Here is a 26,016-nt window from a genome sequence, read left to right as displayed (position 1 = left end):
GGTGGACACAGGGTAATATGAAATCCCATAACATTTTGAAGGGTGTTCTCATCTTGTTCTCTCCTCACGTCCTCCTCAAGGTGTTAACAGGTTGTCTGATGTAGAACTCCATCAATCTGATGGTATTGAAATCTCTTCATGCTATTTTATTTGAACATTGAATAGAGCTACCAATTTAAGCACATTTACAATACTAAAGATGTCCCGATATTTATAACTTTTATACTTTGTGGAATTCAGTTCCAGAAAACATTGGAGAGAACACTAATTTCATGTACTTTTAATTGTAAGAAATCATGTTAAACAATTGAAAAGTGGTAACTATTTGATTAAATTCACCAGTGCTGCCTCGTAAGGTAATGCCATGCTGCTATCTGAGACAAGATCCAGTTGTTGTGTGAATAACATTTGCTGTAGCCAGGAAAGTGAAATGAATGTTCTACGGTGGCAAGCTGAACAGCTTTTATCTAATCCATAATGTATTTCTGGCCAGAATACAAAAACTACTTTGATTTGATTGTCTTTTTCTAAGAGCTGGACATGAATGCTTTGCCTTGAGAATGAGTCACCTGGCAAAGCACTCAGAGCTGAGGATATATTATTTGAAGATACTTGACAAGGCACTGCCTTTCCCAAATTGTACCTGATTTAGTAGGGTGCTTGAATTTACATGAAACTTTGCCCATCAATGTCACTTCTGGAGCTAGTTTGCTGTGATACTAGCAGTCAATTTGCTTTGAAGTTTAACTTGTATGTCTTTTCCTCTTTCAAGAAGTGAAGATTTTATTGAATTATGTTGACTGCCTTGGTGATTTCTGTAACTTGTAGTGTTTATATGAGGAAGGACATTGAAGCTGATTGAAGTTTTGGCTCAAGTACAAAAGGAGTCTGCCAAAATATGCTGAAAGCTTCACTTAGTTAAATGTAAAGCAATGTTACCAATATAGATCCTTCATCTCTTGAAATATTTGAAAATTATCCATTTCTTGAGTGAAAATGTCACTGATTCCTGGATATTTTTGCAGAGGGTAAATATCCTTCCATTGCAATGTGGTCTCTTTTTGAAGATCCATTGAAATTATTCATGCAAATTCGTACGGTAAAGTATGAACGTGACATAATTAATTGGAAACGAGAAAATCTGCAGATGCTGGAAATCCCAGCAACACACACAAAATGCTGGAGGAACTCAGCAGGCCAGGCAGCATCAAAGGAAAAGAGTACAGCTGACGTTTCAGGCCCGAGACCCTTCAGCAGAACTGGAGACAAAAAGATGAGGAGTCAGAGTTAGACTTTGGAGCAGGAGTAGGCCATAGAGCCCTTTTGCTATTCAGCAAGATCATGGCTAATCTTCAAGCTCAATTCTATTTTCCTACCTTATTCCATATCCCACAATTCCTGTAATATTCCAGAAATCTGTCCAGTTCTGTTTCGAATGCAATCTATAAGTGAGCCTCAATAGCTCTCTGGGGAAGAGAAATCTAAAGTTTCACAGCCCAATGATTGAAAATATATAGTATAATATAGGTTCTAAAATGCATATGCTATATGTTGAGACAGTGACCCCACCCCCCCACCCCCAGTTCTAGATCTGTCAATCATGGGAAATATCCTCCCCATACCTTCATTCTGCTTCCTCTAAGAAATTTGCCGCATTCCATGAGAACAGCAGAAAACAGAGGCCCAACCTACTCAGTTTCTCCTGGTATGACAGATCTACTATCCCAGGACCTCATTTGCCTGTACTTCTTCTAAAGCAAGTCTATTTTTTCATGTATCGGTCCAGAACTGTGCATCAGGTGCTGACTCTCTAGTCCCATATAGTTGAAGCAAGGTGTGTTTACTCTTGTACTCAAATTCTGTTGCAACAAAGGCCAACATACTGCAGCACCTGCATGTTTGATTTCAATAGCTTATGTACAAGGTCCCTCTGAGAATGACATTTACCTATATTTTGCCATTTGAAAGAACACTCCCAAGTTCTGTGTTTTTTACTGAATAAAATGATATTTTCTAGCTCCTTCTACCATGCTCTTGCTCACTCACTCAACTTGTCTGTATCTCCTTAACAGCTTTTGCATCCTCATCCTTTTATTAACATTTGCAAATTTGGGAAGGTTACATTTGAAGCCCTCAGCACTGATTTGAAGCACTGATCTCATCAGTACTCTAATAGTTACAGACCAAGCAGAACTAATTTCTTCCTGCACTTATACTGGCTGTCTTCCCTCTCTACTTTTGGTTCGAATGCAGGGTTTTAAACCAAGCTGTTAACAATTCCATTTCACCCAACAGATGCCACTCGATTCGCTGCGTTCCTCCAGCAGCTTGATGCTTCAGATTGCAGCATCTGCCGTCTCTTGTGTCTCCTTGTTCTTCTTCCTGTTCTTTGTTTGATATCCATTAGCCAACAGTCAATTAACACAAGAACACTAGCTCTAGTTCCATAACTGCAATCCTGTTTACCACCTCCCTCATGGGGTCCTATTGAAAATTCAAATGCACCCTGCCCAGTGGTTTCTGCCTCACCTATTCACCTGGATACTGCATCAAGAATCTCAATAGATTAGTCAACTGTAATTTTCCTTTCATAAATCTTTGTTAAGTCTAATCAATCAATGTATGTCACGTCATTAAAAATTCCAGCATTTCCCCACCACTGATTTCAGGCTACTAGACTGATAATTTTCTCTCTTCCTCTTTACACAACCAGTAGGGTCACATCTCTTTCTTTTCCAATCTGCAGAAACATCAGCTATACATCTAGGGGGGCTGCTTTTCCTGTCTTCCCTTTGATTTACTCATAGTTCCCTACGTTTTAAACTGCAACCACATTTTCAGACGTATTTCTTCAGCTGAGATGGAAAGGCACTGTGCACATTCTTATTTGTTCTTTCTGTCTGAATCCATAGCTGGATTCCTTTCAGAAATGTATGAAGTAATAGCTGTTGTTTTCTTTGGAAAGGGGTTGGAAAGGTGGTTACCAACTAAAGCCCAGATGCAGCACTCTAGATCCAGAAGCAGGACATCATCCACTGACACCTTATGTCAAAACTTCAGTCTGCACTCAACTTGATGCCATCATGCTCCTTGCTATTCCAAGTGAATGCTCTTGGCAGTATCCTTCCAAAGCGGACAGTAAATCCAAGCCTTTTCTGCCTTCTTGGACAGGTGTACTGTTGTTCAGAGTGCTGAGCGAGGAAGAGCTGGAGGAGTCCCTGCCCATAACAACCTCCCACCCCCACCCAAAACCTGGAGAGCACAACTACAGCTGTGAAGATCCCTGCTGTACGCCATGATTCTGTGATCTCTGTCTCGGAGGCCGCTGTCAGGCTGTCTTAGTATATCGTGTTTCCTCTCATTTTGATTTTGCTTCAGATTTACAAGTTATGTTATGCGAAAAATCAGTAGCAGTGTTTTACGGAAATAAATCATATTGAAATTATTAATATTGCCATTCCTATTTCTTGCAGGATTGCTAGTGGCTTTGGAGGTGCCTTGTTCGTTTACTTCCACAGAAAAATTGTGGCTATAATGAGAAAACAAAAAACCATTAGCAAGTTTTTAATGAAAAAGTAAGTATATAATACTGTGTCATTACTTAAATATTTAGGACTCAGTGTATGACAGCTAATTTAATGAAGGTGTTCAAAATGATGAAAGGTCTACACAGAGCAAGTAAAGGGAAACTCTTCCCATTGCAGAAGGATTGGGATACAGAGGAAGTAGGTCCAAAATGATTGACAAAGTGGCAAGAGTGATGTGTGGAAATTGTTTTTCATCCAGTGAGTGGCTGTGATCAGAAATTCACTAGGGAAGTGTGGGAAGCGGATCCAGTCACAGTCTTCAGAAGGAGTCTAGTCGAGATAGAAAAGATTTCAGCGTTTGGGGAAGTTCTGAAGAATGCGACAGAGTAGATTGCTTTTGCAGGGATCTGGTATCGATTTATTGTCCTTCTGTTCTGCAATGATTCAGTGACTGTCTTTACTGCTGTTGCCTCCAGAAGTCAATATAATTCCTTGACTGTAAATGGCAAGGATGTGACAGGAGCACTGGCCAAGATTTGGCATCTCTTCAGTCCAGCTTTGTCGCACTACATGGCTATAGAATGTCAGCCTCCATTCTGCTCCATACTCACCCACAAGTAACGTGTAGGCAAAACCAATCTGGGACCTAGCGTAACTATTTGTGTCGTGAGGATTTTATTGACAGTGTTGCAGGTTTCCCCCGCCATCCGAAGGTAGAGCGTTCCTGTGAAACGGTTTGTAAGCCAGAATGTCGTAAAGCGAAGAAGCAATTACCATTTATTTATATGGGAAAAATTTGTGAGCATTCGCAGACCCAAAAAATAACCTACCAAATCATACCAGATAACACATAAAACCGAAAATAACAGTAACATATAGTAAAAGCAGGAATGATATGATGAATACACAGCCTATATAAAGTAGAAATACTTTTCCACAATTATTGCCGCACTGTTCTCCGTAGCGAAAATCTCACGCAAGCGCTCTCGGCAAAAACACGGCAGAAGCACTCTCCAGTAACCTTTAAGCTATGAAGCTGCCAAATCATACCAAATAACACGTAAAAATACACAGCCTATATAAAGTAGAAATAATGTATGTACAGTGTAGTATCACTTACCGGAATTGCGAAGACAGCGCCGAGCACACTGATGATGGTGTGTTAGGCTGAGTTGTCGGAGGTTGGGGTGGTGCAGTGGCCCCCACTCTCCGGGCAGCGAACCGATACTGATCCGCGAAGCATGCAGTGGTACAGCGGTAGCCGGGAGGCACCCAGCACATCTTTAAGAGAAAAGCCGAAACAAACAAGCTAATTAATTAGGTGCCGTCCTGCATGTAAATGTCGGCCCAGATCAGAGGCAACGCAATCGGCAATCATCTCTGATCTGGGCCAACATTTACATGCCTGGCGACACCTAATTAATTAGCTTGTTTATTTCGGCTTTTTTCTTAAAGATGTGCTGGGTGCGTTCCGGCCACCACTGCATTCTTCGCGGATCGGTATCTGTCAGCGGCCCGGGGTTTGAGGTGGTGGGACACTAGGGTGTCATCTCGTCGTCTGTTTCCATCAGGGCAGAAAGGTCATCTTCTTCTATGACTGGCTGCCTCGATGTCGAAGGTCGAGGTTCGTCGTCTGCTGTGGCTGATGTGGAAGGCTTGCTTGTCTGCTTAGCCTCGCACATTTTTAGATCATACAGTTCTTTGTAAGCACTCAAACCATCCTGCAAATATGCCCTAAACCAACATACGCTTTCAAAATTAAAGTCGCACTTTATCATTGCAGTGAAAATCTCACGTAGTTGCTTCATGTTCAGTTCCTGAACCACTTCACTTTCGGTCCATTCGCTACTGCATTCGATTTCGATTGTTATCCTTTCCTCTTCCAATTGCATCAGCTCTTCATCTATCAGTTCTTGGTCATGGGATGCCAAAACCTGTTCAACACCATCTTCGTCAACTTCCACGAGCCAAACTCACTTTGTCTTTACTTCGTTCACCACAATCGAAACGCTTCATTATGTCTAGTTTTACGCTAAGTGTAACACCCTAACGAGCTCTTTCAGGCTTTTCCAATACCTTAGAACTCATCTTGCAAACGGCTACTCACAGGCACGTGTTTAAGCAATGCCGGCGAGAATGCCGTTCCAAATCCAGGGGAGAGCGGCTGCTTGGGGCGTGCGCTGCTTTTCTCATAACAGTGAAAACACCTTCTATTAACGAAAACAGGGTACTAATGTAGGTCTTTCGTAACAGTGAGGTTTCGTAAAGCAAACGTTCAAAAAGCGGGGGACACCTGAATTGTAATTTTCTGTTTTAAATTGAGCAAGATTCCTGCTTCAAACTTCCATGTATTACCACATTGTTTTAAGCTTATTTTTCAAGCACTTGTTTCAGAATTTGCATAATCTGATTCAAATATGATGCAGAATTTATTAACGTAGATGTTGAATTCGAAGTATGAATTTAGCAATTCAAAAAGAAAATATCTTGAGCTTCTAAAATAACGCAGAGCATGCTGTGAATACTCAGCAGGTGAAGCAGTATCAGTGGAAAGAGGAACAGATTTTTATTTTCTGGTCAATAATTCTTCCTTTGAACCTTTAATTTCATGGAAAGTTAACGACCTGCAGCATTTGCTCTGAGACCTTTTTCACAGTTGTGCCTGACTAGCTGAGTACTTCCGATTAGGAAAAGGGGAGGTGCAACGAGACCTGGGTATCATTATACATCAGTCATTGAAAGTGGGCGTCCAGGTACAGCAGGCGGTGAAAAAGGCGAATGGTATGCTGGCATTCATAGCAAGAGGATTCGAGTACAGGAGCAGGGAGGTACTACTGCAGTTGTACAAGGCCTTGGTGAGACCACACCTGGAGTATTGTGTGCAGTTTTGGTCCCCTAATCTGAGGAAAGACATTCTTGCCATGGAGGGGGTACAAAGAATGTTCACCAGATTGATTCCTGGGATGGCAGGACTTTCATATGATGAAAGACTGGATCAACTAGGCTTATACTCGCTGGAATTTAGAAGATTGAGGGGGGATCTATTGAAACGTATAAAATTCTAAAGGGATTGGACAGGCTAGATGCAGGAAGAGTGTTCCCGATGTTGGGGAAGTCCAGAACGAGGGGTCACAGTTTAAGGATAAAGGGGAAGCCTTTTAGGACTGAGATGAGGAAAAACTTCTTCACACAGAGAGGGGTGAATCTGTGGAATTCTCTGCCACAGGAAACAGTTGAGGCCAGTTCATTGGCTATATTTAAGAGGGAGTTAGATATGGCCCTTGTGGCTAAAGGGATCGGGGGTATGGAGAGAAGGCAGGTACAGGGTTCTGAATTGGATGATCAGCCATGATCATACTGAATGGCGGTGCAGGCTCGAAGGGCCGAATGGCCTACTCCTGCACCTATTTTCTATGTTTCTATATTTCCTGTATTTGGTTTTATTTCAGGTTTACAGCATCTGCAGTATTTTATTGATGGATTTTCCTTCAGCTTTTCACTTCAACTTGGGCATAAGTTTTCCACTGGTGTTAAAGAGAGCCTAATGCCAGTGGAATAGCATTTCAACATCTATGTGGCATTTACACCATGTAAATAAGTGTATAGACGATGAAGCTTTGTGTGATGTGTAGAATCTGCTGGAATGAAACACAATTGATTTAAACTATCTCCCTTCCTTTTATAGGCGCCTGCTTTATCCAGCAATAGTGACTTTACTTATTGCCACTCTCTCATTTCCTCCTGGCTTTGGCCAGTTCATGGCCGGAAAGGTATGTTTTATTTTTCTAACTCCATCAGCATTGAATTCTAACATCAGGTAGGTCGCTGCTACTGCATTTCAGAAGTAATAGAAAGGATACTTGATTTATCCTGATAGGATTCTGAATAAGTTTGGTGGAACATGAAAACTCCGCATAGGGAGCCAGAAGTGTGGCAAAGCAGCTAAATCGCTAAATGTGGCAGCAAAGGAGGGAAGAATGTTTGGTGGGAATGTTCCTCAGGGAAGTTTACTGATCTTAAACAATTGAAAAATACAGTACTGTGCAAAAGTCTAGGATATATATATAGAATGCCTAAGACTTTTTTCACAGTACTGTAGTTATCTTGTGTACTGCACTGTACTGTTGCCACAAAAAAAAACAAATTTCATGATATATGTGATTGATGATAAATCTGATTCTGATATGGGTTTCTATTGTGGACTGAGAGTGGGAAGGGGGCAGGGAGAGGGGAATCGAGGTTGGGGAAAGGGGAAGGAAGAGGGGAGATACTGTGTATATGACTTTTGCACCGTACTGTATGGGATTTGATCCATCGGGATAATTCAAGAAATTGTACTCTTCATAATGTTTGATATGGTCTGAGACACTCCCCATTAGAATGCTAAAGGTTGAGCAGTAGAATGAGAAGCGACTTGACAGAAGTGGATATGATTGTGCCAGGCGTAAATAAAGTGGACAGGGCAGCAATGGCCAATACCAGAAGATATCTATTTAAGGTGAGTAGAGGAAAGTTTAAGGGAGATATTAGAGGTAGGCCTTTTACACAGAGTGGTGGGTGCCTCGAACATACTGCCGGGATAGTGGTCAAGACTGATACAATAGGGACACTTTTAAAAGACACTTAGACTCCATAGATATGAATATAAGAAAAATGGAGGGTTCTGGGCTACGTAGGAGAGAAGGGTTGGATTGATTGTGGGGTAGATTTATATAGATTGGTACATGGGCTGAAGGCCCATTCTGTGTGGTACTGTTCTATGTTACGGGATTTTAATGATGCCAAAAGAATTGATCAGTTGTAGGAGGAGATAGTTCTGCAAAGCCTTCAAGATTCAAGTATTGATTGACTTGGAACAGGGGGATCTTGGGGGATCAGTATCCATAGATCATTTAAAGTTGCAGCACAAGTTGATGGACTGGTTAAAAAGGCATACGATGTGTTGGCTTTCATTAGTCGGGGGATTGAGTTCAAGAGTCACAAGGTAATATTGCGACTCTGTGAGGCTCTGGTGGGACCACTGTTGGAGTACTGAGTTCATTTCTGGCTGCCACATTACAGGAAGGATGTGGAAGCTTTAGAGAGGATGTAGAAGATGTTTACCAGGAAACTGGTAAAGAGAAGAGAACGTGGATTAGAGAGGTTGAGTGAGATAGGGCTTTTCTCTTTGGAGTGAATGAGTAAGAGGTAGCTTTATAGAGTTGTATAACATTATGAGAGGCATTGATAGAGTGGACAAACAGCACTTTTTTCCCAGATCATAAATGGTTAATATGAGAGGGCCTAATTTTAAGGTGATTGGAAGAATAGGAAGAGCGTCAAAGACAAGTTTTTTTTACATGGAGAGTGGCAGATGCTTGGAATACGTTGCCAGGATTGGTAGCGGATGCAGATACATTTGGGACATTTAAGAAACACTTGGGCAGGTGGATGAAAGAGAAATGTAGGGGTTTATGGGAGGGAAGTATTAGATTGATCTTGCTGTCAGCTAAATAGTCAGTACAACATGAGCCAAAGGGCCAGTACTGTGGTATACTGTTCTATGTTCTTGACCCAAGTGTTTATCAGAGGTCTTATTTGAGAACGTTGAAGGAGTACTTTGTGTTTAAAAACCCACTTTGATCTGTTCTAATGCAATATGTAGATATTTGGGGTAACATCAACTCTGAGCAGCTTCTAGAGCATTATTGGTGGTTTGATTAAATATTCTACCAGGCTACATGGATGACATAGCAAACTGTGATTTAAAATCATCCAGCAGAAATGGGGTGAAGAATGTGAGCGTGTTACACCACACGGAGTGGTGAAGAATGTACAGCTAATTGTGAGCATGTTACACCATGTGGAGTGGTGAAGGATTTATAGCTAGTTGTGAGCATGTGGTGTGGTTCTTTGGGTCTCCAGAACTGTTGTTCTGCCTTAAGGAAAGTGAGAAAGTTTGAAGCCATTACATGACGGATTCCAAAGTGCAAATGGCTTCAAGTCAGAGGTTGCCAGAAGTTTAGACTGGAAGCCTGGAACAGTTGAGTAGTTGAAGGGCACAGTAAAAGAATCTAAGTAATGTCAAGACAATTGCAAGTATCTACCAGTTTTTCCTTTCAACCTGCATCCCTGTCTGAACAAACTGTGGTCAAGGTTTAGTATATCCTGATACTAAATATGATCATGTATTTGGAGTAGCACCATTGGGATGGCTGCATAAAACTTGCACATGTTGGCCATCTCATGCTGACTTAGGACTTGCTTCTATATGTTTTTAGATCAAATAAATGAGGCTATTATGATTGCCCATTTCATTTTCTCATCTAAATGCAGTTAGAGTCCAAGAGCAATACAGCACAGATGCAGACCATTTCACCCAATCAGTTTATGCCTTTCCTTATAATTCAGGCCTTCTGGTCCTGGCAATATCTTCGTAAGTTTTCAGTAACAGTCCCCCGACTGCCAACCTTCTGATGTGAGTTCCTCTTACCCCATGACTTATTTCCTACCTATTCCTGCCCCCCCCCCCCCATTACTGATCTGACCTCATGCTCCGGACTTCCGACTGCTCCTTTTTACCTTTCTGCCCCCAACAACTCCTTCAGTAAGGTCAGTAAGATCTTTAAGGCTTGGATTTTTATCCCTGCCTCCACTTCCCATTCCCGGGCCTCATCTGTCCCTCAGGCCCAGTTTATCAAATTTTCTATGCAGAATTATAATGCAAAGCCTGTCAGGTGATGCGTGCTATCTTGAACTATGCTTCTGAATTTTGTAGGAGTGGACCTTTGACCAAATGGTTTGTTGATTCACTATAGGGGAACTGCTGAACTCATCCCATGACAGCATAACATTCTTCATAAAAAGCATCAAAGTCTTTTCACAGGTCTCCTCCAATCCTTGTGAAAAGTTGCATGGAAATAAACAGTTCCTTTTTCTGTCAACCTGGAATTAAAAAGGATTGAATTGAATAGGGAAACGTTTCAAATCAGATTACAGCTTTCCCTCACTATCCGAAAGTACAGCATTCCTATGAAATGGTTCGTAAGCCGAAATGTCGTAAAGCAAAGAAGCAGTTACCATTAATTTATATGGGGAAATTTTTGGGGCGTTCCCAGACCCAAAAAATAACCTACCAAATCATAACAAATAACACATAAACCAAAAATAACAGTAACATATAGTAAAAGCAGGAATGATATGATAAATACACAGCCTATATAAAGTAGTCATACTTTTCTGCAATCATTGCAGCACTGTCGATCGTAGCGAAAATCTCACATAAGTGCTTCACGTTCAGTTCCTGGACGACGTCACTTTCAGGCCATTCACTATTGCGTTCGGTTTTGATTCGTATCCTTTCCTCTTGCAATTGCACCAGTATTGATGAAATAGATGCAATCCATAATTGCATCAATCTCAACAAAAGGACTAACGTATCCAGTCACGTACTCAGAAAAAATCACTTGGGTATTCCAACCACTTGGATGTAAACAAAACACAGCAAGAAGTGTTCACCTCGCTGCTTGCTGCAAAACAAATGCTGAACGCTATTTTCGCTTTATGCCTTTTTTCGTAAAAGTGAAAATCCTCTTCGGATTTCTTTCGGTTAGCGAAAACAGGTACTAATGTAGGTCTTCTGTAAAAGCGAAGTGGCGTAAAACGAACTTTTGAAAAGCAGGGGATACCTGTACGTTGAATGATGATTTGCAGAATGGTCGGTTTGAACTGTTTATAATTTAATTCATTTGGAAAGCCAGTCTTTATAAACCTTTAAAAGAGTTTCTATTCGTTCATAAAATGATCTCTTATTAATCTCCAATATGACATTTTCATTTAGTATTGTCGCTTGCAAGTACTGAAAATGTATTTACAGAAATGGTTCCCAACAAAGGGACGTCATATTTTCTTTGTAGCTTTTGGAAGCAAAGTCCTCATGCTTTTACTTTCTAAACATATAAACTATTGAATTGCTGCTGGATTTTCTTTGAGGCAATTACTTGATAGCCTTCCTTCCTGTGGCTTTGACATTTATATGCATAAACTATATGTGACTGACCAGAATGAAAGATTTTCTTTAGACTTTAATCTTTCATTACAATAAACATGGGATATGTGAACAGCAGAGTTGGCAGCCTATTCTTCAATTATCTGCCCAGTGACTCACCATTGCAGAGCCCATTTTTGCAATTCCTTTTACAGATTGCTCTGGGTATGATTTTAATCAATTCTATAAGCCCATGCTTTTTCATGACAGCTATCATTTTAAAAATCACTAATAAATGCATATTTCTTGCAAATTGGAGCAGCTGGCTACAGTCTGGTTATTATATGGTTTTGTAATGAAGCATTGTCTCGAAGAGAATTCAAACCAATGAGCTGAGATTGCCCAGCACCGTCTTCCTAATTGGTTCCCATGTCAGCATATCGTTGTTCATAAAAGGCTGATTGGTCTATCAAAAAGAGTGAAATATTATCACTCTGGTGCAGCTAGAAAAACATCTAATTATGCTGAGTATAATGTGCAAATTGAGACAATTTATCTCCCAAAATTGCAGCATATGTCATGGTGTTCGAAATCCTATTGTATTTGTTAACTAGTTGAAGTACTACAAGCTAATGATAAAATTCGTGAATTTTTGTATTATGAGAAATGTCAATAGAGAAAGCAGTGTTTACATAAGGGCTAAAGAACTACCCATGAAGAATTTGATCATTTTGGTTTGGAGACTGTTTTTATAAACTCTCATTGGCTTTCCTGGCTGAGCTGCATGTTTTTGAAAAACATATTCTTCTTGGTTTTTAACGGAGTTAAGTTTTCAGTCCTGGGGGTGGGGTGGGAATTTGTGGAATTTTTATTCTACACAATGACCAGCCATTGCAAGACACAAGGAGCAGAAATTAATTGATCAGCTCATCGAATTGCTTCTCATGGAATTAAACCATGCTGTGACAGTAAGAGCGCTGCTTTTCTTTATTTATTCAGGGGATTTTGGGGTTCACAGGCTGAGCCAGCATTTAATTTTAGCTAAGTTACAAGAGGAGATTTTTGATTGGAGAAAGGCTAACTTTGAGGAGATGCAAAAGGAATTAGAAGGAGTGGATTGGGACAATTTGTTTTATGGGAAGGATGCAATAGAGAAATGGAGGCCGTTTAAAGGTGAAATTTTGAGGGTACAGGATCTTTATGTTCCTGTTAGGTTGAAAGGAAAGGTTAAAAGTTTAAGAGAGCCATGGTTTTCAAGGGATATTGGAAACTTGGTTCAGAAAAAGAGAGGGATCTCCAATAAATATAGGCAGCTTGGAGTTAATGAGGTGCTCGAGGAATATAAAGAATGTAAAAAGTATCTTAAGAAAGAAATTAGAAAGGCTAAAAGAAAAATACAAGGCTGCTTTGGCGAGTAAGGTGAAAATAAATCCAAAGGGTTTCTACAGTTATATTAATAGCAAAAAGATAGTGAGGGATAAAATTGGTCCCTTAGAGAATCAGAGTGGACGGCTATGTGCGGAGCCAAAAGAGACTGGGGGAGATTTTGAACAATTTCTTTTCTTTGGTATTCACTAAGGAGAAGGATATTGAATTGTGTAAGGTAAAGGAAACAAGAAGGGTAGTTATGGAAAGTATGACGATTAAAGAAGAGGAAGTACTGGCACTTTTAAGGAGTATAAAAGTGGATCAGTCTCCGGGTCCGGATAAGATATTCCCTAGGACCTTGAGGGAAGTTAGTGTGGAAATAGCAGGGGCTCTGACAGAAATACTTCAAATGTCATTAGAAACGGGGATGGTGCCGGAGGATTGGCGTATTGCTCATGTTGTTCCATTGTTTAAAAAGGGTTCTAAGAGTAAACCTAGCAATTATCGGCTTGTAAGTTTGACGTCAGTGGTGGGTAAATTGATGGAAAGTATTCTTAGAGATAGTATATATAATTATCTGGATAGACAGGGTCTGATTAGGAACAGTTAACATGGATTTGTGCATGGAAGGTCATGTTTGACAAATCTTATTAAATTTTTTGATGAGGTTACTAGGAAAGTTGACGAGGGTAAAGCGGTGGATGTTGTCTATATGGACTTCAGTAAGGCCTTTGACAAATTTCCACCTGGAAGGTTAGTTGGGAAGGTTCAATCGTTAGGCATTATTATCGAAGTAGTAAAATGGATTCAGCAGTGGCTGGATGGGAGATGCCAGAGAGTAGTGGTGGATCACTGAGTGTCAGATTGGAGGATGGTGTGTAGCGGTGTGCCTCAGGGACCTGTACTGGGTCCAATGTTGTTTATCATATATATTAATGATCTGGATGACGGGGTGGTAAATTGGATTAGTAAGTATGCAGTTGATACTAAGATAGGTGGCGTTGTGGATAATGAAGTAGGTTTTCAAAGCTTGCAGAAAGGTTTAGGCCAGTTAGAAGAGTGGGCTGAAAGATGGAAGATGGAGTTTAATGCTGATAAATGTGAGGTGCTACATTTTGGTATGACTAATCAAAATAGAACATACATGGTAAATGGTAGGGCATTGAAGAATGCAGTAGAACAGAGGGATCTGGGAATAATGGTGCATAGTTCCCTGAAGGTGGAATCTCATGTGGATAGGGTGGTGAAGAAAGCTCTTGGTATGCTGGCCTTTATAAATCAGTGCATTGAGCATAGGAGTTGGGATGTAATGTTGAAATTGTGTAAGGCATTGGTGAGGCCAAATTTGGAGTGTTGTGTACAGTTCTGGTCACTGAATTATAGGAAAGATGTCAATAAAATTGAGAGAGTACAGAGGAGATTGGGCTGAGTTGTGGCAAGTTGATTTCAGCTTGGATAACTGTGATATTTTGGGCAGTTAGATAGTGTAGGACTTGAAGAGGGCAGTGGTGAGTATTGTGGAAAAGCGGTGACCTGTGAGTACAAGTGCACAGTTCACTGAAAGCAGCTGACAAGTAGACAGGGTGTTTATCATACTGGCCTTCATTAACCAGGACGTTGAGTTAAGAGTTGGGGCATTATGTAAGTCGTTGGTGAGACTATCCTTGGAGTATGGTGTACAGTTTGGGTCACACTGATATAGAAGAGACATTGACTGGATGCAAGGATTCTGTCTGGACGAGAGAGTCTGAGTTGCAAGGAAATGTTGGCCAGACTGGATCTTTATTTTTGGAGTGCAGGAAATGAGGGGTGGCCTCACACAAGTTGATAAAATTATGAGGGTGTGGATAAGGCTGAAACTAGAGGACACGTGCACTATAATAGAAGAGAGATTGAAAAGAGATCAGAGGATTGTGATTACCTGGAATAAGTTGCCAGAGGGAGTGGTCAAGATGGGACAATTGCAACATACAGTGCCTTGGAAAAAGTATTCAGCCCCCACAACTATTTTCACATTTTACTGTCTCCTTTTCTGATTTAAAATATATTGAAGTAGGATTCTTTCAGCCAAATCTACAAAACATTGTGCATCATGTCAAATCAAAAGGAAAAATTCCAAAACCTGTCAACAATTTACCAAAAATTAAAAACCGAAACGGTGAGCCTGAAGTATACACCCCTCCCCCACTTTGTAATTACTACTCCACATTTAAGAGGCATTTGAAAAGGGGCTTGGAAGGTTATGAATCAAATGTAGGAAACTGGGACTGGCAGGACCCATTTCTATGCTCCATTACTCCACGACTCTAATTGCCCATCCCTGAATAGATAATTGCTCTTCTTAAGGTGGTGGTGAGCTGCCTTCTGGAACAATTCCAGTCCTTGAGATGTGGTTATACCCACAATGCTGTTAAGAAGGGATATCCAGCCTTTTGACTCAACAATGGTAAAGGAACAGCAATGTTTGTTAATGCAAATATCGAATCAGCCAATCATGTGGCAGCAATTTGATGCATAAAAACATGCAGACATGGTCAGGAGGTTCAGTTATTGTTCAGACCAAACATCAGAATGGAGAAGAAATTACTAAGTGACTTTGACTGTGGAATGATTGTTGGTGCCAGATAGGGTGGTTTGAGTATCTTAGAAACTGCTGATCTTTGTGGATTTTCACACACACCACTCTCTAGAGCAGGGGTGGCCAACCTTTTACATTCCATGCATCATTTTTTCACGCACGAGTTCAGATGCGATTTTTTTTTCACGAACAAGTTCTATATTAACATATTTTTACAAGAATTGAATGGGGGTATTAGAGTTGTATTGCGCATCTGAACTCGTGAGTGAAAAAATTGACACATGGAATGTAAAAGGTTGGCTCTAGGGTTTACAGAGAATGATGTGAGAAACAAAAAAATCGTCCAGTGAGCAGTGCTTCTGTGGGTGAAGACACCTCGTTATTGAGAGAGGTCAGAGGGGAATGGCCAGACTGATTCAAGCTGACAGGAAGGCGATAGTAATTCAGATAACCTCACGTTACAATATTGATGCTCAGAAAAGCATCTCTGAATGCACAACACATGGAACTTTGAAGTGGATGGCTACAGCAGCAGAAGACAATGAACATACACTTGGTGATCACTTTATTAAGTACAGGAGGTACCTAATAAAATGGCTACGGAGTGCAAGTTTATGCTTTTAATATTTGTTTGGTTCCTTAAGATGTTTGCAATCATCCACCCAACTCTTATTTCAGTGATTTTGTTACAATACCCTTTTCCCAGGGCATTGTAGGCCTTCTTCACTGAACTACTCCCATCATTTCTCTTCCCAATTCTTAGCCATCTTGGTATTTGCAAGTTAACGTTCCATCCAGACTAATACTAGTCCTAATGAAGACCTCACAATCAGGAAGACAAGTGATTGCAAGGTGTGTTTTTAATCAAAGATTTTGTCTTTGCCTTTTAATCAAAAGTTGTGTTTCTAATTGGTGGGAAAAATGAACTGCCATTCTTTGTCCCTTTTTTATGGTGACATACATTTAATGAAAGTGTATATTTTATATCTACTCATATATTGGTGGCACATCATAAGTGCATATACTGTACTGCTCAAGGTTAGTGCTCCAACACTGAAGAAATGCGTCTTTATTCAAGCATAGCAACAGTAAATACCTGTGGATTCCTTTGTGTCCTGCCAGCTGCTTCAAGGGATTAATTGAAGACTTGAACTATATGAAATAACTACGATTGTAGTTTTGAAAAGATAAGCAGGTTGTGATTACTTTCATGTTCATTGTTATGCAATGGCTTTGACAGTGATGTTTACCTTTTCTAATAGTATAAAGAGTAAAATAATTACTTCTATGCTAAATATTTTTCAGGTTTCTTATGTTCATTGTTCTGTTTCAAAGAGCTGCCACTGCATAATGTCTAACCAGTGTTGAGTTGCTGCAGTTCAGCCGGTTCATTAGCCACCCAATGTCTCGAGCAGACTGTTTGCTAAACTCACCTCTTGTTTGACTTTCATTTGTAATTTTACTCAACAAGCTCATTGTGTTTGTCTCCTAGCTCACCCAGAAAGATACGTTGGTAACCCTGTTTGATAATCGGACGTGGGCAAAGCAAGGTGTTGCGGAGGAATTTGATTACATTGGAATCTCAGAGGCCTGGAAAAATCCTCGAGCAAATGTCTTTGTGACACTAGTGACATTCATTCTGATGAAGGTGGGCCTATAATAAAAATTTTCTAACAGTAAATGTAAGCAACGTGGAACATTTTAAAAGTAAGAGGACAGCAGCTATCCTTCACCCTTAATGTGAGTGTTGCCAATATGAAGCAAGGAGCAGCTTGCTGCTGTTAATCTTCCCTCGGGCTTTCCTGAAGCCTACAGTAGGTAATGGAGCCTTTCTCCCACCTCTTGTTTTGGGAAAGAGCTCCAGAGTTTTAATTACATTCCTCAAGTCTTTTTCAAAATGACAGACCTTGGTAATTTTTACATAAAAGCCTTAAGCTGTTTGCTTTTATGACTGTGATTCCTCAAGGTCCAGATCCATTAATGCCAATCTTATGTGAATTACTCGTTGAAGACTGTTTGCATCAAAGCTGTCTGTTCACCTGCATGACCAGGCACACATGTACGGTACTTCAGTGGCTGCAGTTTCAAGGCTTCAAAGGATTCAACGATTGAGGCTGGAAATCTGAAAACAAAAATAAATAGAAAATGCTAGAAAGCTCAGCAGGTCAAGCAGCATTTGAGGAAAGAGAAATAGAGTTAACTTTTCAGCTCAAAAAGAATGCAAATTAGTTTTAAATTTCCAAGAGTGTGGGGAGAGATAGATGGAACAAAGGGATTATCTCTGAGTGAGGCTTAGATGCAATCATCCAGTTGATAAATTAACAAGGGTGGTATAGGTAGTGCCCGGTTGGTCAAGTGTTTCTCAGAACGAGAGAAATAGAAGTTCTACACCTTCCCCACCAGGTACACTTTCCTTTTCCTCCTTTCAGTATTCTGAAGGCGAGTGTTCCCATCGCATGTCCTTGATCCACACACCCATCTCTACTGGCAAGCCTTCCCTTTCCAGCATTTTCCCATGCAGCTAAGAGGAAATGCAACTCCTGTTCCTTTACCTTGCCCCCTTGAGACCCAGGCAAGCCTTACAGATGAAGCACGTGCATTTGTTTCAACCTGGTGCACTGCATTCCTTGTTCCCAGCATGGTTGCTTTTACACAGGTCTGGGTGACTGCATGTTGCAATGGCTGCATTCAGTCAGGAGGCAACTTGACCTTCTGGTTGCCTACCTCTTTAATTCTCAGCCCTGTTCTCACTCTGAATTATCTATTGCACTGTCAGAACATCACCCAACCCAAGCTTAAGGAATAGAGCAATATATTCTTTCTAGGCATTTTGCAGCTTTTCAGATTTAATGTTGAATTTAACTACCTCGGGTACCTCAAATAATTTTTATCAGAATTGCCCAGTTCTGCTGTGGGTCATCATCAGTAATATTAGCCCATTTTTTTCTCTGTCCATCAACAGTACTTGACCAGCTGCATATTTCCTATTTCTCTTTTTTCATATCCCTTTCTTTATTTTTAACTTCTAACTGCCCTCATTAACCTATCAATGCAGTGACTCCATTTACAACTTGTACCCACCACAAACCACACCTCGCCCTATCTGAGGTATCCCCTTTGCCCTATCCATCTCTCTCTCACCTTTTCCTTTTTCTCTTCCCCAGTTCTGATACAAGATTAACCTTTTTTCCCCTTTTGTCACAGATGCTGCTTGACCTGTTTAATGTTTCTAACACTTCCTCTGTTTATTTTGCAAGGATTCAAAATTTTGTGCCCTAGGCAGACACAAAACAGCATTAAATGTTTTTTTCTATTAAATATATTTGTCAAGATCTGTAGCTGAAATTGTTTTGTGACTTTATTACGAGTCACTCTTGAGTTGATATTAATTTCAAAACATTGAGTATAGCCAAAATTGAGATCAGGATTTTTTTTAAATGTACAGAGCTTTGAAGTAGGGTACAAGCCAGTTGTTCAGGTGGGGGGGTTTTGAAAACAGTAATGGCACCAACTTCTTGATCTGCACTGTGTCTTATCTTTATGACTTGAAAGGTAGTAAATGCACAGTCTTTGGCATTTTTATGTATGGCATAGCTCTACCTGACCCACAGAGTCCAGCATCATGAATCCCCTGGATAAAGCTGCGTTCCTTTTCCAAGAGTGACTGACTCTGATTTTCATGCATCTGAGAATCAGTTGCTAGTTTTAGGGTGTATTTCTGGTGTAGACCTCTGCATTAGCAGTCTATTGATCACTAGCATGGCACCAATTGCCTGGGCTGCTCTCAGCTCTGGCCTTTCTCAGCGTTATGCCTACTGCTTTTTCTGTTTCCCTGAATCAAATGACTATCAATATAACTACCTCTGCGCTCAGGGATGAGGTTCTGGATTATTCAAATTTCTTCCAGTGACACAATGGTATGATCAAAGATGCTGCCTTCAGAGTTCATCATTAGCTTGCAATGACTGTGACTGTACGTTGAACTTGGGGCAAAACTGCTAGTGTTATCCTCTTCAGCTGCCTGCCCCTTAGTGCATAACTTGTAACTTGTTGCCTCACACTGTGCTGTTCCTCAGAGCATTCCAGATTAGACAGAGTTGTAAGCATCGGGCAGCATTGCCACTGTCACAATATATGCCCACCTCCTTTAATAGTGCAGGCTGGCTTCAGTGTGGTGCCTGCGTCTCATGCCATTGACCACCTGCAGAGGCATGCAGATAGTGAACAGCACGGCTAGCACTGGCTGCACACAGCATCTTGCAAATGGTTAGATGTGCTGCCTGTATCAGAGCCAACAGGCACAGCTTAATCATTCATCTCAAACCCATGTCATTTTCACAGGCTATCACACTTGGCTCACTGCAAACTGGATGCTGAAAACAAAAATCCAAACAATTATATTCACAGTATAATAAAGGCACTAGAAAGAAATTGAAAGTTCTACCTTGTGTCTAAATCTCAATCTGTATAAAGAAAAATTGTATGCTTCTTTCACAATATCTCCAATGAGAAGTGCTATGTTAAAGCAATAATTTTTGCACTGTCTAAGCAAGTAATCAGACCTCACTAGCAAAACCTTCCAAATGTTTCCCAAATTACTGGAAGCCACCAATTAAACAAAATATTGCATGGGATATGGTTTCAGTGATAGATGGCAAATGGAGTCCAAAATTACCTCAGAGGTTTAACCAGTGTTGAAGGAAAAGTTTTTACTTTGTAATAAAGGGGAAAAGCCCTCATGGGGTTATAATTTTATCTCTGTTCCAAATGGCTTTATAATTGCTTATTTATTTGTCAGCTTCGACTTGGTTCTGGCTCCTCTTTGTGTAATTTGGAGTTGTTGAGGGTGTAAGTGTCCTCCCTAAAATGAAACTAATTATACATGCCTTTGATTTACTGCTGATTCCAACTGACGTCAGTCACAGCAGGCTTATAACTGCCTGATTATTGCAGCCCTGGTATTAATACTTTGTCAGATTTTGGAGCTTGTGTGAAGTTACCCTGCAGGTTGTGCTTGTAATTAAACAAGGCTTGAAACATGACTTTAAGCCCAATAAATGAAAGCAGCTTAGCATATGCAGTTATTAAGAATCCCTAACAAGAGGTGAAGTGCGAAGGCTAATTATGTGGAAATACCATAGAGTCGTTGAAAGACAATGTATTTGTAAAATAAGATGGTTCAAATTTAGCATGTGTTGTGTTTAGTAAAATAAAGGCATGCCATTGGAATGTAGGGAAAATAGCTTTTACAAGGCATAGTAAAGAGCGAACATTTTGCCATTTCAGCTTTAATGTATAAGCATGATTCTATATATCTGGTTGCTTTATTTGGCTTCCCCAGTCGGCACATTCTGATATTTTTATGACAGGTTTTATTATAAGAGCATCCATGCACTTCCCCAAAAGTATAAGGGAAGTTGGACACTGAGACCAAAAAGAAAATAATAGAAATGATTGCTAGGGTTGGAAAGGCTTATTCTGTGCAGTATCTCAATCAATCGATCAATAAATATTGAATCTGTATTTTAGAGGTGGCCTTAAAGGGCAAGGCTTTAGACTGGAAGTTTCAGGACAAGGAACTGCGTCTTTGGAAATACAGAAAGTAGTAGCGAAGCGAAGAGAAAGGATGCTTACAATTCAGGTTATGGATATGGGAAACTCAGGAACTGCAGTGTCAGAGGAACCACTGACCTACAGATATGATTGGAGCAAGGAATCAAGGGGTTTAAACAGAAGACTCAAATGCAATCTTAAGAAATCAAAGGTCTGAGTATCAATTAAGTTAAGGGTCATGGCAAGTGAGATTGATGAAGAAGGAAGGTAATAAATGTGCTGAGGGTTGTGTGGCAAAAATTGAAGCCTGATCAAGATTCAAAAGGAAGCGAAAGAAATTAAGTGTTTCAGTGAGGGATAATTTTGGAAACCAATTTTGGGCTGGGTGATGTTATCAAAATCTTAGTGACAAGGAATAATGGTTTTATGTTCTGTGTTGGAGTGTTCACATAAATAGGCTGGTAAAACAAAAGCAGGGTTTAACAATGAGTGAACCTAATATTGTGGTCATTGAAATACACAAGACCAGGAATCTGTTCATTCCTCTGAGAGTCATAAAAAATGGAAACAGGTCATCCATATTAATCCCATCTTCTAGCACGGCCATTTTTGGTGAAAATGTGCCTCCCCAGAGCACCTCAATGTCTCTCATACTTCATCCTATATTACTGTCCACTCATTTTATCTACTTCTGTTAAGGGGGAAAGTTTCCTCTAGTCTAATAATCCTAATTATACCCTCATAATTTTAAATAACTCAGTCACATCTGCTGCTAGCCTTCTCCACTCCAGTGAAAACAGAGCTGGCCTCTCCAGATCTCTCTATAATTGAAATGTTCTATCCCAGATGACATCCCCCTCTTCTCTAGCACAATCACATCTTTCCTGTGGTGTGGTGGCCAGAACTGCATGTCGAAAGCACCAAACTTGCTAATCATGCCACCTCATACAACACAAGAGTTTCTGCAGATGCTGGAAATCTTAGAGCAAGACACAGAAAGTGCTGGAGGAACTCAGCAGGTCTGGCACCATGCTTGTTCCCCTCCATAGATGCTGTCTGACCCTGGAGAGTTCTTCCAGCATCTTGGGTATGTTAATCATGCCACCAACAATCTCACCCAGATCTCTGGCATTGGAGAGGGTCCAGAGGAGGTTCACAAGGATGATTCCAGGAATGAAAGGGTTACCATACCCATGGCTCCGGGTCTGTACTCACTGGAATTCAGAAGGATGAGGGGGGGATCTCATTGAAACCTTTCGAATGTTGAAAGGCCTAGACAGTAGATGTGGAAAGGATGTTTCCCATGGTGGGAGAATCTAGGACAAGAGAGCACAGTCTCAGGATAGAGGGGCGCCCTTTCAGAAACAGAGATGTGGAGACATTCCTTTAGTCAGAGGGTGGTGAATTTGTGTAAATTGTTACCACAGGCAGCTGTGGAAGCCAGGTCTTTGGGTATTTAAGGCAGAGAGTGATAGGTTCTTGATTGGACATGGCATCAAAGGTTACGGGGAGAAGGCCGGGAACTGGGGTTGAGGAGGAGATTAGGAAAAAGGATCAGCCATGATTGAATGGCGGAGCAGACTCGATGGGCCAAATGGCCTAATTCTATCCTATGTCTTATGGTCTAAACAACAGGGGACCCAGCACTGAACCCTTTGGCACACTCTGATCATAGGTCTCCAATCTAAAAAAAACTCCCCTCCATATTCACTTTCTGACTCCCTTCCACTCTTATTTCAAATTGCTAGCTCCTGTTGTGCTTTACCCTTATAGTTCCAGCATTGCTTTTTCCTCCTCTCCTCAGTTACAATTCACTTTCATTCATGTCCCACCTGACATTTCAGCTGTGCTTGATAAGCCTTGGCTCTCTTCTCTGTCATTCAGACTTGCCTTCTGTTTTTACCATCCCTGTTTAATTTCTTACCTCTTCCAAATTTTGATGAAAGCTCTGAAATGTTAACTCTTTCTCTCACCACTGATGTTTGTCTAACCTGCAGAATATTTTCAGTATTTTAATAATTACATTATTGCCTTTCGATAGCACTAAAACAGCACTGTGTAGGTTGTCACACTAAGTCACATCAGGATCAAGAACTTCAATTGTGAAATTCACAGAGAAGTTGTTGGGTTTCCCTGTACATTGATGCGTTAAAACAGATATTAGTTCTTGCAGCTCTTGGCTTTTAGCCCAGCAGGTGTGCTCACTGAAGCCAAAGAACAGTGCAAGCAGCATTCTTCCAGCCAAATATACAGGTGATTCGAGGAAGATCAATGAGAGAAGTTCTTTGAGCAGGGAGGCAATGGAGATCATTCAGGACTACAGTTTCCCATTTCTGGTCTCTGTAATCACATGTTAACAAAGGTCTCGATAAGAACATGAGTGTGATCTGTGAATCCTTTGTTCCTGGAGGAGCGGACAGTGTGGGGAAAATGCTAGTGCCCACTTGCCCCCGCTTGCAAGCTGAAGGTAAATTTGGCATGTGGAGAGGAGATCACCCAGTGACATGTGGAGAGATGTAGCTGGGCAATCTCTTTAATGGAACAATTAGCAATGAACTATGAGACATGGTAACGATCAAGAGCAGCAAATTGTAATATGCCAGAATCTCAGAAGCAGACAATCACTGTGATTTTGGCCTCTAAGAGCAAAGCACCTAACACTCAAGGTTGTGTTGGAGCTAATCAGATGTCGCAGATATCAAAGTTGATAAAGAATGTAGATGAGTATCGAAAAAACCAGGTCTGAAACACCTTTTCCTTTCCCAAGTTAACAAAAAGCCCTCTCTTTTCAGAACGGTGAAGTTGAAACTTCACTGCAGATGCAATTCATTGCTTCATGATTGATGTTATTTGGTGAAGTTTTATTCTGGGGAGAAAGGTCCTAGGGCAATCAAAATTCTGGGTGAAAAATTAGCACTTGTATGTCCTGGTGTTAAAGCAGTACTTCTCTATTCTAACACCACATGCCTTTTTTTTCAACCATTTCTAAGCCATTGTGTCTGTTTATTTCTGAGCTCCGAACTTACTGGAGGGTAAAATAAAAGATAGCAAAGAAGGAAATAGACAATATTTCTGACCTGCTGGTGTTTTCATTTTTTAGACCAAGCTGAGGATTGAAGATCAGTGTGGAAATGCCCTTTCTCTAACTCCTGCACTTTGCCAAATATCATGGTGGGCATACAGAAAGTGGCGTGATTGGTCTTGCACTGAAGTAGATGATTCATTGCACTGTTCAATCTTTATTATGAACACAGAAACAGGTGGTCACTCACTTGGGCCTGGTCCAGAGTAGCTGATCGACTTCAACATTAGTACCAAGTTGGTGTTGATGTATTCTATTAATATTACCTGCTCACTCGGATGCAAACAGCAATTCCCCTTAGTGTTACAAAAAAAAAGTTTCATTAGGGCATGAGGATTATTTATTTATTTAAAATACCACGGAAAGAAAAACCTCACATTTTTGAGTGTTTGATAGTTCTCGGGCTTTCCTGTTGTTATTCATAAATTCTCTCCCTGGTTGCCACAGCAACTTGCAAATTATAGTTCCACTGGAGCAGAGTTGAAAATAAGCAGTTTTATGACATGCCTTTCTTTTCGGATGCATCTTGTTCATAGGTATAGTTCTGTTGTGGTTAAATCAGCGGTGATTAAAGCTCTCTCAGATTCTGAGTTTAAGTCTAGCTCCAGACAGTGGAGCAGAAAGGCTCAGGTAGCCATTCCAATACAGTACTGAGGGTGCAACACACATAAAATTTGCTGGTGAACTCAGCAGGCCAGGCAGCATCTCTAGGAAGAGGTGTAGTCGACGTTTCAGGCTGAGACCCTTCGTCAGGACCAACTGAAAGAAGAGCTAGTAAGAGATTTGAAAGTGGAAGGGGGAGATCCGAAATGATGGGAGAAGACAGGAGGGGGAGGGATGGAGCCAAGAGCTGGACAGTTGATTGGCAAAAGGGATATGAGAGGATCATGGGATAGGAGGCCTAGGGAGAAAGAAAGGGGGAGGGGGGAAGCCCAGAGGATGGGCAAGGGGTATAGTGAGAGGGACAGAGGGAGAAAAAGGAGAGAGAGAGAGAATGTGTGTGTGTGTATGTGTGTATGTATGTATATATATATATAAAAATAATGGATGGGGTATGAGGGGGAGGTGGGGCATTAGCAGAATTTTGAGAAGTCGATGTCCATGCCATCAGGTTGGAGGCTACCCAGACGGAATACAAGGTGTTGTTCCTCCAACCTGAGTGTGGCTTCATCTTTACCGTAGAGGAGGCCGTGGATAGACAAGTCAGAATGGGAATGGAACGTGGAAATTAAAATGTGTGGCCACTGGGAGATCCTGCTTTCTCTGGCAGACAGAGCGTAGGTGTTCAGCGAAACAATCTCTCAGTCTGCGTCGGGTCTCACCAATATATAGAAGGCCACATCGGGAGCACCGGACACAGTATATCACCCCAGCCGACTCACAGGTGAAGTGTCGCCTCACCTGGAAGGACTGTCTGGGGCCCTGAATGGTGGTAAGGGAGGAAGTATAAGGACATGTGTAGCACTTGTTCCGCTTACACGGATAAGTGGCCTCCGCCTCGTACCCCATTCGTTATTTATTTATTTATATACACACATTCTTTTTCTCTCTCTCCTTTTTCTCCCTCTGTCCCTCTCACTATACCCCTTGCCCATCCTCTGGGCTTCCCCCCCTCCCCCTTTCTTTCTCCCTGGGCCTCCTGTCCCATGATCCTCTCATATGCCTTTTGCCAATCAACCTTCCTGCTCTTAGCTCCATCCCTCCCCTCCTGTCTTCTCCTATCATTTTGGATCTCCCCCTCCCCTCCCACTTTCATATCTCTTACTAGCTCTTCTTTCAGTTAGTCCTGACGAAGGGTCTCGGCCTGAAACGTCGACTGCGCCTCTTCCTATAGATGCTGCTTGGCCTGTTGCGTTCACCAGCAACTTTGATAGGTGTTGCTTGAATTTCCTGCATCTGCAGATTTCCTCGTGTTTGGGCAGTACTGAGGGTGTACTGCATT

At 41.1% G+C, this 26,016-nt stretch overlaps 1 protein-coding gene across 2 annotated transcripts in view; it reads left to right on the top strand.

Moving 5' to 3' along the window:
- Window positions 1–26,016, top strand: part of LOC134345279 (chloride channel protein 2-like) — a 556,059-nt gene that overhangs the window by 332,959 nt on the left and 197,084 nt on the right. For both annotated transcript variants that reach the window (XM_063045696.1, XM_063045695.1), the window contains exons 10-12: window positions 3,474–3,575; window positions 7,213–7,297; window positions 16,932–17,087. In XM_063045696.1, the coding sequence (XP_062901766.1) occupies window positions 3,474–3,575; window positions 7,213–7,297; window positions 16,932–17,087 (343 nt within the window). The remainder of the gene's footprint in view (window positions 1–3,473; window positions 3,576–7,212; window positions 7,298–16,931; window positions 17,088–26,016) is intronic.

Source organism: Mobula hypostoma, chromosome 4 (assembly GCF_963921235.1).
Source record: "Mobula hypostoma chromosome 4, sMobHyp1.1, whole genome shotgun sequence".
Classification (NCBI taxonomy): domain Eukaryota; kingdom Metazoa; phylum Chordata; class Chondrichthyes; order Myliobatiformes; family Myliobatidae; genus Mobula; species Mobula hypostoma.
Note: the sequence above shows the minus strand (reverse complement) of the source record. Positions and strands in the feature narration are given on the sequence as shown.